This window comes from Trichechus manatus, unplaced genomic scaffold (genome assembly GCF_000243295.1).
Source record: "Trichechus manatus latirostris isolate Lorelei unplaced genomic scaffold, TriManLat1.0 scaffold00121, whole genome shotgun sequence".
Taxonomy (NCBI): domain Eukaryota; kingdom Metazoa; phylum Chordata; class Mammalia; order Sirenia; family Trichechidae; genus Trichechus; species Trichechus manatus.
In genome coordinates this window covers 1,804,018-1,816,543 of record NW_004444057.1, presented here as the reverse complement: position 1 = coordinate 1,816,543, position 12,526 = coordinate 1,804,018, and the positions used below count along the sequence as shown (strand labels likewise).

General features: G+C 37.5%; 1 protein-coding gene across 5 annotated transcripts in view; it reads left to right on the top strand.

The window, feature by feature from the left end:
• Positions 1 to 12,526, top strand: part of CEP120 (centrosomal protein 120) — an 89,592-nt gene that overhangs the window by 47,503 nt on the left and 29,563 nt on the right. For all 5 annotated transcript variants that reach the window (XM_023738673.1, XM_023738672.1, XM_023738670.1 and 2 more), the window contains 3 exons: positions 2,961 to 3,053; positions 4,287 to 4,448; positions 7,990 to 8,112. In XM_023738673.1, coding sequence (XP_023594441.1) covers positions 2,961 to 3,053; positions 4,287 to 4,448; positions 7,990 to 8,112 — 378 coding nt within the window. The remainder of the gene's footprint in view (positions 1 to 2,960; positions 3,054 to 4,286; positions 4,449 to 7,989; positions 8,113 to 12,526) is intronic.

Sequence of the window (12,526 nt, the reverse complement as noted above, 5' to 3'; positions counted from 1 at the left end):
GACCGCCATCTTGCCGGAGTCCTTCACTACCCTCCTACTTTAAACCTTCATGATTTCTCTCTAAAACTACTGTAAGTACTTCTTAACTTGGTATCCCTTCTGCCATTCCTGGCCTCTGTAGCTTATTATATCCATACAAGCAAAGAATGAGTCTTTTAAAATATAAGTCAGATTTTGAAAATGTACTCCGCTACTCAAAATTCATCATACTGCTCATCACACTTAGAATAAAACCCAAGTTGTTAGCAGAACCTACGGGGCTTTACATGATCTGTTTCCTGGCTTTCTCTCTGACCTCATCTTCTGTCAGCCTTCTGTTCACTCAGTTTTTTCCAACCACACTGTCTTGGTCATCTAGTGGTACTATAACAGAAATACCACAAGCAGATAGCTTCAACAAACAAGTTTATTCTCTCACAGTCTAGTAGGCTAGAAGTCCAGATTCAGGGCATCAGCTCCAGGGGAAGGCTTTTTCTGTTGGCTCTGGAGGAAGGTCCTTGTCATCAACCTTCCCCTGGACTAGGAGCTTCTCCACGCAGGAACCCCAGGTCCAAAGGACATGCTCTGCTCCCTGCACTGCTTTCTTGGTGGTATGAGGTCCCCCCTCTGCTTGCTTCCCTTTCCTTTTATCTCTTGTAATATAAAAGGTGGTGCAGGCCACACTCCAGGGAAACTCCCTTTACATTGGATCAGGGATGTGATCTTAGTAAGGGTGTTACAATCCCACCCTAATCCTCTTCAACATAAAATTACTATCACAAAATGGAGGACAACCACACAATACTAAGAATCATGGCCTAACCAAGTTGACACATATTTTTACGGGGCTCAATTCAATCCATGACACACGCTGACCTCCTTATAGTTCCTCAAACATGCTAAGCCACCTACCCCTTCAGGAACACTCTTCTTCCAGAGCTGCTTTCTTGTCTGTGTTCAGAATAATGTCAGTGAAGCCTTCTCAGACCACCATATCCAAAATAGTGCTCTCCTTCCCTTTCCCCCAGGTATTAACTGTCTCCTCACTTTACCTTATTTTTTCATAGCATTTACCTGTCAAATATTCATGTGTTTGTTTATTGTCCTCCTTCTCTCAGAATATAGGTTCCACAGACTTTTGTTTTGTCTAGTGTATACTAGGTATCTAATAAATGTTTGGTGAGGTAAAAAAGATTATGATTGCAGATTTTTTTTTTACATATTTGAGTTTGGGTTATATGGGGAATATTGAGAAGGACATATTCAGCAAGGTATTTGGGTATATAGGTCTGAAACTCTGCAGAGAGGTTTGACCTTGAATATAAATTGGAGAGTTTTTAGTATATGTGATAATAGGTAAATGAGATTAATCGAGGAGGTGTAGTATGAGGGGAGAAATCCATAGACAGAACTCTGGGTTGCACAGATGTTTGGGTTACCAGAGGAAGAACATATGATTTGAGTACTCCCTCACAATCCTGCTCACCTCTCACTTTCTGTATGACTTTGTAAGTGTCACACTCAGAACCTGACACATTTTTATTAGTGATTTGGATAAGGGTGTAGAGGGCATGCTTAGCAGATTAGGTGGTAGAGTTAACACAGTCTGTATACAAAATGTCATTGATTGGTTGATATGCTGGGCCTAAATCATCAAAATAAGTTTAACAAGGTTAACAGTTTGTTAACAAGCTTAACAAATTCTGTAATCAGATTAAAATAGTCAGTTGGACAAGTACACAATGGGCATAGTTGTGCCAGCTTTAAAAACAAGCACAAAATCCCTGGGAGAGAGAGATATACACACATATGTGTACATATGTATACTTACATACATTTATACATACATATATGTATAGCTGTATATATGTCTACGTGTGTGTGTATGTATGTATGTATATATTTTTTTACATTAACAAAGAGTATGACTAAGATCCTCAAATAACAAAGGCGATCTTAGGCTAATAGACATACAGTGTCCTAGTTTTTGACAGTACATGGTCTTTGGTTTCTGAACTAGTGAGATCATATCCAAGTACCATATTTTTTAAGGACTTAGTCTAGAATCTAGACTCTAGATTAAATCCAAGGTATTAGAGAATGGGGAAACCATAATATGTGAATAATAATTGAAGAAACTTCATTAGATTTCCCAGGCTTAAATATGGGAAGATACATAATTTTTTTTCTCTGACCAAGAGGTCAAACTAGGATTAAAGGATGGGCTTCTAAGAGCATCAAACCAGGATTTATTGGTGGTAAGGAAGGATGGAACGTGGAGACTAGTTGGTGAGGAGGGTGGAAAAATTGATTTAGAAAGTCCAGTAAAAGTGGTAAGTCTGAATTGGAAGATAGAAAACCAAGAGAATCCTGTATCCCGTATAGGCTGAGCAAGTAGACCTGTTATCCTGACTAGGCCTCATATCCTTAAAGATAGAGCCAAGCAGTACTCTAGGCTTGTAGAAATTGGGGTACTAGACTAGGGGCCTGACCAGGGGCTCTGGCTTAAGAAGAGGTCAGGGACTCAGTTACTGGAACTGTAGTACAGGGTCAGATCTAAACCATTAGGAGGACTGACTTGTAACTGACTAGCTGATCTAGCAACAGGATTAGTACCAGGGAGAGAAAGCTTAAATAGCTAGCTGAGGGCATCAGAGAGATACTGGGACATTGAACAGAACAGATTTTAAGGAGGTAGGTTTTGACTAACCACAAGATTTTTATTAGCAGTCTGACTGCCGTATAGGAAACTGGACTCCTGCAAGAGACTAAATAAGTATCACTAGAGATATACAAGCAGAAGCTGGTTGGGCTTCCTTCCTTAGAATACAGGAGAAAGAATTGCTGCTTTGAGTAGGTGGATGTAATTCATGACTTTCTTATTCTCATATCCACTGTTTCAGTGACATTATATATATTTTTTTAATTTATGTTTTGAATTTGGGGGAAGATGAGGTAACTTTTCTTTTACTATATTTTAGGTGGCTGAATATACTATTTTAGAAGGAAAACTTCAAAAAACCCTGATTGACTTAGAGAAGAGAGAGCAGCAACTTGCCAGTGCAGATTCAGAGGTACTTCATTCATATATTGTATGTTTTTATTTCATTAGTCTGTATATTAAGTTCATACCATTTCTTTCTTTTTCTCTATACTTATGTGAAATATATTTCATGGAAATTATCTTTCAGACAATATGGAGGAAACTGCTCTTCATCTGGGCAAAGCATGTTTTTTACATTAGAATATGAGGAGTAGATAGAAAAGTGTTATTTGAAATAATTAAGCATCATTCATCCAGCTTTGACCTGAACTCTTCTACAATATTGAAGTTTTTGGTTAACTTTCCCATTGTATGGAAGGGGTGGATTTCTGTATTGCCTAGAGAAAAATGTAGCACCCTCTCAGGGGCCTAAAATCCTGATACTGCATTAAGGTAGAAGGGAATGTTGCTGTAAAAAAAAAATTTAGCATAGCATGCTTATGAAAATACCTCATAGGGGAAGGATGCAGTTGGCAAACATAGAAGGCGTGTTATTTGCATAAAAATTCGGTAGAATTTCATCCACATTAATTTTATATGCCCTTTCCCCACCCAAAATCGTTCAAAATTTTCTCAGTAAATCACCCTAACCATGTCTTTATGGATTATTTTGAGATTTCTAAATTGTTTAGATGTTTAAACTTAAATATGTGTAGAAATAATTTTGTTCCTAATACTAAAGCTCTGTTATTTTCTATATTATTAGGTAGAGGATGAGAGGTTTCTAGAAGAAAAAAAGAAGTTTGGGGATATAAGCCTATATAATAAAATGGGCTTTATTCAAATGGGAATTTTAAGTGGTTAGGGCCTTTTCAGGAGCCCTGGTGGCCTAGTGGTTAGGTGCTTGGCTGCTAACCGAAAGGTCAGCAGTTTGAACCCACCAGCTGCGCCATAGGAGAAGGATGTGGAAATCTGTTTCTGTAAAAATTTACAGCCTTGGAAACCTTATGGGGCAGTTCTACTCTGTCCTATAGGGTAGCTTTGAGTTGGAATTGACTCATTGACAGTGGGTTTAGGGCCTTTTCATCTGAATTTATATGGATTTGTATATTCTTTGTATATTATTTGTGTATTAGTATTAAATAATGATTGACTGAAAATTTATAATTTTAGTATTCTTAAATATTAAGTAATAACTGAAAAGGATCTGAAAATGAATTTGTAAATATTCTGAATGTTTAACTGTATCTAAGGATAATAGAATATTGGACAGTATATTTCGGCTAGTAATAGGCCAGCCACTTAAAGATGCACTTGTTTCAAGCTTCAAAGAGAAAAAAAGGAACTGCAGTCAGAACGTGAACGGAACTTGCAGGAACTTCAGGACTCTATCCGTAGGGCCAAAGAAGACTGTGTTCACCAAGTAGAACTGGAAAGATTGAAGATCAAGCAGCTAGAAGAGGATAAACACCGACTTCAGCAGAAGGTTGGGTAAAATACCTGTCATCTTTTTACACTTAAAGTTTATTTGTATTCTAGAAAGAAATAGTTCATTAAAAAGTGATAAAATTCACAGTAATTTGTACTACTAATCATAATTATTGCACTGAAATGCCAATATACTTCAATTTGAATTTTTTTTTAAGTCCCAATACAGATTATATTGGATTAATTTTTTTCCTTTGTAACTATTTGCATGAAATTATGCTGTACTTCAGGTGACTCACAACTTAAAGTGTTCTTTTTCTAATAAATTTCCTTTTAGCAAACAGATATTCTTCATGTGTCACTGGACCAAATTCACTTAACAACCAAATTTCCTGAGGAATTTTCTGTGCTCCTCTAATTTCTTCATCTCACACTCACCTCTCAACCCATCCCACTCTGCTTTCTCCCCCTTCCCTCCAACCAGCCAGCTGTCAGAAAAGCCACCAACACCTGAGTCACTAAGTTCAGTGCACATTTTTCATTTCTCATCTTACTAAAACTTCTTGACAGCATCAATGCTATTGTTACTGTTTCTGTATATTCTCTTGACGTCTACTGCGTCCCTCCCCTTGTTTTCCTTTGCCTTTCTGGCCACCTCTCAGGCTGTTAAATGTTGAAATTCCTTCAATGTCAGGACTTACTTTGTACTAAACAATTCTACCCATGGCTTCAGAGACAGTCTGTACATCTGTGACTCCCACATTCATACCCCAGACCTTTCCTTTGCACTCTAGACCCATATGTCTAACTGCCTTTTTGACCTCTACTTGATGTCTTAAAGGCATTTTAAACCCAGCGTGCTATACCTTACCTTCTCCATTAAGTATTCTCTATTTCAATTACAGGCTCCTTCAGTCTGCTCTTCATGTTGTAGCCAGAGTGGTATTTTTTAAATTTGGGGATCATGACACTCTCTTTAAAACCTTCTGACGGCTTTTTATTGCTCACTGGCTACTGATCAGAATTGTTACCTTGTCCTCTAAGCCTCTGTGTAATTTGGTCCCAGCCTACCTCTTTTATTTCATCTCCCACTGTTTCATCTTTGCTGTTTGCTCTAACTACACGGGTCTTCCTTCAGGTTCGCAAGCATGTCATGCTCATTTCACCCATAGGATCTTTATGTATGCTACTGTTTCTGAGCCTAGTGAATTCTACTCATCCTTCAGTTTTCAGGATCACTTACCCAGAGAAATCTTCCCTGATCCCTGCTCCGCAAGTCTAGGTCAAGTTTTTGATGCATGTTCTCACGAGACATTGTTCTCCTATTCTTTTTCTCTCTATGATATGCTACATCAGTTTGTTTTTATTTTCATTAATGTGATGATTTGATCCGTGTCTCTTTGTTCCATAAAAACAGGAACTGTGCTTTTTTTTGGTTTATAGCTGTATGCCTGGAGCCAGCCCAGTCTTCAGCACGTAATAGGAGCTCAGTAAATATTTGCTAAAAGAAGAACGATCAGCTGTTAAAAATTAAACTTTTAATAAAAGATAAAAGATTAACTCATTTATCTTTCTTAAAAATTTCAGCATAGATTAGATATGTATGATGAATTCTTTAAAGTCTTTAGTCAGTTCTGGCCCGAAGAGCTGTTTGCACAGCACCTTCAGAGTCAGATAAGGTCACGATATTAAGGTGCTTGCAAATATGATGATTGTTACTATGGGACGGTCTCACTTAAAATATGAAAGATAAGGTTGTAAAAGTAGGCAAATGTGATGGGATTCACCAGTACTGCTTCTCTTCTTCCACTTATCAGGAAGATTCAGCCATTTAGAGCAAAGGTTCTTAAAGTGTCCAGGAGAGCTCTTGAAAAAACATACGATGTCAATACCCCTTCTGAGATCAACATAATTAGCTTATATCTTTGTGGGAAAAACCTGGACAATGGTATTTTGGATAAATTACCCAGGACACTTCTTTGATTTTGAACCACTGGTCTAAAACATAATCTAGGACCTGTGGGAAAAAATACTGGGAGCAGGGGAAGGTATGGGCAGATAAGTTTCTAGGATGCCCAGATTGCTAAGTCCATGCACTGTGTACTTTCCACATTTTATATAAAGGAAAGCTTTTTAGACTCTTGTTCTGAACCAGGTTACTATACACACAGTTCTAACTAGAAGGCAGACAGAACAGTTAGACACTGATACAGGAGTGAGAACTATCTGTATTCAATTACAGAAGTATTCAAAAGTGTCTGCATTCACACATATAAAAGGAGATACCAGAACTCAAAAATCACTGTTATTTATGGGCCACTTAGCAAAGGAAAAAGAGTTGACCATGCCTTAGGAGCTTACTGCTCTACAACCTGGTACAATAATTGTTAATGATAATATCCCTGAATGGTGGAGAAACTACTGAATACAATATTAAGTTTATTACCTTTTGTTAAAAATAGGAAAGTCAGTGAGATACTTTTAACAGATTTCTATTCAGCTTTTAAAATAAAAGTTGGAATGTTAACAGTGATAAACTTCAGCTACTTGGAAAATTTTTTGTATGGAACACCTCATTACCTAAAGATGCTAGATAAATTCTGGTTAGAATTATTTGTATTTGTTGGCATAAAAGAATTTCTTTAGTATTGATGATTTAAAATTGCATTTTTGCCACAGATTTTCTCAGTATCAAATATGGTTCATTCTTATGTCTTCGGAAAGTGATAATTGGTGTATCTAGTCATTGCTGGTCATATCAGTATGTTTTTCTGAAGCATCTGGAGCAATGCACATTTGCATTTGATAAAACAAAAATTCCCAGATTTGAAAAGAACATCATTAAGTATATATTTTTTTGTAATTCTACAACTCTCCTAAAGGAAATTGTAGAGTGTTTAGTCAAGGCAGTCTACCTCTCTGTCTCTCTCTTTTTTTTTTTTTTTTACTTAGCATTACATGTTTTCCTTAGAACATTATTCTAGGGGATGAGAAGATCCAAAATCTATTCTTGCTTCTGCTACTAACTAGCTCTTTGGCATTGCCTGAATTATGTAGTTTTTTGGCCCTCAAGTTTCTTACCTATGAATATGAAGAGGCTGGACTAAATAATCTTTAAATTACCTAAAATTGTAATATTATTTGAATTTTTGACATTCATACAGTATCAAATTATAGGAATAATAATATTACATTACAATTAAGTTTTTATTTTTGTGGATAACAATCTGCATATCTGTAATACTCAATCTGTTCTTAGATCTGACACCTTAAGAAAAATGTACAAGATACCAGTATTTTTATATGGTGACTTTCTGATTTGCCAGCTCAAATGTAACAGAAACTTTCTCATGGTACTGGTTTCCTAAGAAATTTCATACTGGTAAAAAGATTTTGTACATGGTAATCAATTGATTTAATAATGTTTTTTAAGATTACTAAAGATCTTTATTTTCCTCATTACACTTTATTTTCCAAATTTTCTGCTACGAACATGATTTAGAATAAAAAATAAATAACACAGTTGAATTGAATCCTGTAACATTAAACATGCATATTTTTGTTTTAAAATAGATATAAATACTTTTTTTTAAATGCAGCTTAATGAAGCTGAAAATAAGTATAAGAATTTGGAAAAAGAGTTCCAACATTTCAAGGATCAACAGAGCAACAAACCAGAAATACGTCTACAGTCTGAAATAAATCTTCTCACCTTGGAAAAGGTACCATGTCAATTTTTGACAGCTTAACTATTCCCAGTGATTAGTTTATAAAATCAATAAATATTGTTTGCATACAGAATGTAATAATGTTCCACTGTAGTATTTGAATATCAAATAAGAACACATCAGATAATTCAAGGCACATGACATTGTTAGTACTTGGGTTTCTTGGCTTATTTTGAGTTATAAACCCCCCATAAAACCTGTTGTCATTGAGTCAATTCCGACTCATAGCTACCCTGTAGGACCGAGTAGAGCTGCCCTGTAGGGTTTCTAAGGCTGTAATCTTTAGAGAAGCAGACTGCTATATCTTTCTCCTGTGGAGCTGCTGGTGGGTTTGAACTGCCAACCTTTCAGTGAGTAGCCAAGCACTTAACCACTGTGCCAACCAGGGCTCCGTATCAGTTATAGCTTATACTAATTAGAGTTCTTATTTGCAAGCAGCAGAAACTGACTAACTGTAGAAGTGAAGGAATTTACAAAACAAGCAAGCTGAAGAACCAGTTTCAGAAAATAGGCAGGAACCAGGGGAAGCAAGGTACAGCCATATCTTGCCTCAAAACAGTCTTCCTAGGATGCTGTTGTTGGTGCCATCACAGCTGGACACTGTGCCATGTTACTGGATTCTGTATGCTCTAATTCTGGTGTCATTCTGTTGAACTCTCAGTTTTACTGTAGTCATTGTGAATATCTCTGCTATTGCTACCCTCAGTCTCTCTGTATCACGATCCTCTAGGTTTAGAAGTAGAGGTAAAATTGAGAGTTTGAATATGGAAATGGCTTATAACAACTGCAGTGGGGAATTTGTTAGTATTATTGATGAGATTAGATTGCATGTTTTTGAAGAGAATTTTGTCAGCACTGTTATAGCAAAGTTTAGGACAGTCTCTTCCCTTTCCCCAGTGAACATAGGCTGGTGAAGGTGGCTTGGGTTCAGAGATTGGTAAAATGAAAGCCATAGAATGGTAAGATCCTGGAGAGACCAGTATTTGAAATAATCAACATTTGGCCTACTAAATGGATTGGGAGAACAGAAAAGGGTCAAAGGACCCAAAAGGTCACTGTCACTGATGGTGAGTAAAGTGGAAGTTAAGAGGTTTGATGATGACGGGAAGAGCTATCATTTTAAGATATTGGAAAAGGATTTGGCTGTGTGGTGGTGGATTGGAGGGATGATCATATCTACATACTGGTTGCTGAAATACATGGAGGTAAAGTAATGAAGTCAAGAAACTTTAAATATAGGGCATTATGTGAGATGAGCTAAATAATGAGGAAAGGTGTGAACCTAGCACTAAAATTATCAAGTAAAGTGGGATAATAGCCAAGAATGGTATTTCAGACCATGTGTTTTGAAGCTTCTTTAGGGACCATTGTGGGGCATGGGAGTGGTAGATAGTGCTGTAGAACCCTTTGCTTCAGTCGGAGCAGCTCTGTGTTCATTGGTCTTTGCTTCTTTCTTGAGATAGATTTAACTTACAGTATTATGAACCTCTCAAAAAATGAAAAAAGTTTGAAAACTTCTGACTTACATGTTGATAGATGATAGTGAAGAGGAAGTATAAACGAATAGATAGACTAGATTTTGAAACAGGAACCTTTGTTGAATAGCTGTGGTAGAGTAGTAATCAGAAAGTAGCATTGGGGAGCAAAATAAACTTGTAGGTTTGGGGGAATGGATTAATGGATAGCATCAACAGAAGACTGCTTTGAGCAGAGTGATGTCTGGTCTCTGTTAAAGTGTTTTAGGGGGAGGAAGATGACTGAATAGCTTCAAAATCTTTTATTTCATAACCTCAACACTCAAAACCTTAAAGCTTAGATTGGGATAGATTCCTTTAGGAACTTCTAATATTCACTGTGATTGTTTTAGAACTACTGCAAACAAAACTAGATGATAAGCTTTCCAAGACAGAGACCATGTTGTAGCTATCTTCATATTACCTGTGCTTAACACGGTACCCTGCACCTCGTAGTACGGAGTAAACATTTGTTAATGATGATGATAAAACAGCATAACCTTTGCTGCTCAGAATTTTCAGTTATTCATTCATTCAGCAAAAATTTATGGAGGGCATATCATTTGTCCTTACTTCATCTCGGTACAAAACAGTTTTGAGATGATTGTTGTTAGGTGCCATTGAGTCAATTCTGACTCATAGCAACGGCATGTACAACAAAATGTGAAACACTGCCTGGTCCTGCGCCATCCTCACGATCATTGTCATGCTTGAGCCCGTTGTGTGTAGCCACTGTGTCAGTCCATCTTGTTGAGGGTCTTCCTCTTTTTGGCTGACCCTCCACTTTACCAAACATGATGCCCTTCTCCAGGGACTGATCCTTCTGATAACATGTCCAAAGTATGTGAGATGTATTCTTGCCATCCTTGCTTCTAAGGAGCATTCTGGTTGTACTTCTTCCAAGACAGATTGTTCTTTTAGCAGTCCATGGTGTATTCAGTATTCTTTGCTAACACGACAATTCAAAGGCGTCAGTTCTTCTTTGGTCTTCCTTCATTGTCCAGCTTTCGCATGCGCATGAGGCAATTGAAAACACCTTAGCTTGGGTCAGGCGCATCTTGGTTTTCAAGGTGACATCTTTGTTTTTTAACACTTGAAAGAAGTCTTTTGCAGCAGATTTGGCCAATGCAGTGCGTCTCTTTATTTCTTTTTTTTTTTAATTTTTTTTATTATACTTTAGATGAAGGTTTACAGAACAAATAGTTTCTCATTAAACAGTCAGTACACATATCGGTTTATGACATTGGTTAACAATCCCACGACATGTCAACACTCTCCCTTCTTGACGTTGGAGGACTTTTTTTTTTTTGGTGAAAATATGCATAGCAAAAGTTACACCATTTCAAAAGTTTCTCCATGTACAATTTAGTGACATCGATTACTTTCTTGCAATTGTGCTGCTATTCTCACTATCCTTTTCCAAATTATTCCATCACAGTTATCTTCAACTCACTGCCCCAGGCCTCCCATCAAACCTTCTGAGCTGCTGTTGTCAATTTGATCTCACATAGGTAACTCTTTTTTTTTTTTGTACCTTAGATGAAGTTTTGTAGAACAAATAGTTTCTCATTAAACAGGTAGTACACATATTGCCTTATGACAATGTTTAACAACCCCACGACATGTCAGCACTGTCCCTGCTCAAACTTGGGTTCGCTATCACCAGCTTTCCTGTCCCCTCCTGCCTTCTAGTCCTTGTCCCTGGACTGCTGTGCCTCAGTAGTCCTGTTTTGTTTTATGAGGCTGTCCAATCCCTGGCTGAACAGTGAACTTCAGGAGTGACTTCACCGCTGAGCTAAAAGGGTGTCTGGGGGCCATACTCTTGGGGTTTCTCCAGTCTGTCAGGCCAGTAAATCTGGTCTTTTTTTTGTGAGTTAGAATTTTGTTCTACATTCTTTTCCAGCTCTGTCCAGGACCCTCTATTGTGATCCTGGTCAGAGCAGTCAGTGGTGGTAGCCAGGCACCATCTAGCTGTGCTGGACTCGGTCTGGTGGAGGCTGTGGTAGCTGTGGTCCATTAGTCCTTTGGACAGATCTTTTCCTTGTATCTTGTTCTTTTCATTCTCCCTTACTCCTGAAGGGGTGAGACCAGTGGAGTATCTTAGATGGCTGCTCACAGACTTTTAAGACCCCGGATGCTATTCACCAAGGTAGAATGTAGAATATTGTCTTTATAAACTGTGTTATGCCAATTAAGCTAGATATTCCCCGAGACCATGGTCCCCATAGCCCTCTGCCCAGCAGTTCAGTCCCTCACGGAGTTTGGATGTGTCTGTGGAGCTTCCATGACCTTTCCTTGTACAAGATATGTTGGCTTCCCCAGTATTGTGTACTGTCATAACCTTCACCAAAGTTGCCACTTATCTATTGTCTATTTAGTTGCCTCCCCATCCCTTGTAACCAACAAAGATTATTTCTTTTTGTGTGTAAACTTTTACATGAGTTTTTACAGTAGAAGTCTCATACAATATTTGTCCTTTTGTGATTGATTTATTTCACTCAGCATAATGTCCTCCATTTTCATCCATGTTATGAGATGCTTTACAGATTCATCATTGTTCTTTATCTTTGCATAATACTCCATTGTGTGTGCATACCATAGTTTGTTTATCCATTTATCTGTTGATGGGCATCTAGGTTGTTCCTATCTTTTTGCTATTGTGAACAGTGCCGCAATGAATATGGGTGAACATATGTCTATTCGTGTGACGGCTCTTATTTCTCTAGGATGTATTCCTAGGAGTGGGATTGCATTTTGTAGTGCTTTTTTTTTGTGGTTCTGACATTTTCTTTGTTCTTCTTACTCTCCTGTGCTGAGTTCCTTTTATTTCTGGATTTTTTTTTCATTTCTTCTTTTTTTGTAGGTTTTGTTTTTACTGAGACTTTATGTTTTTC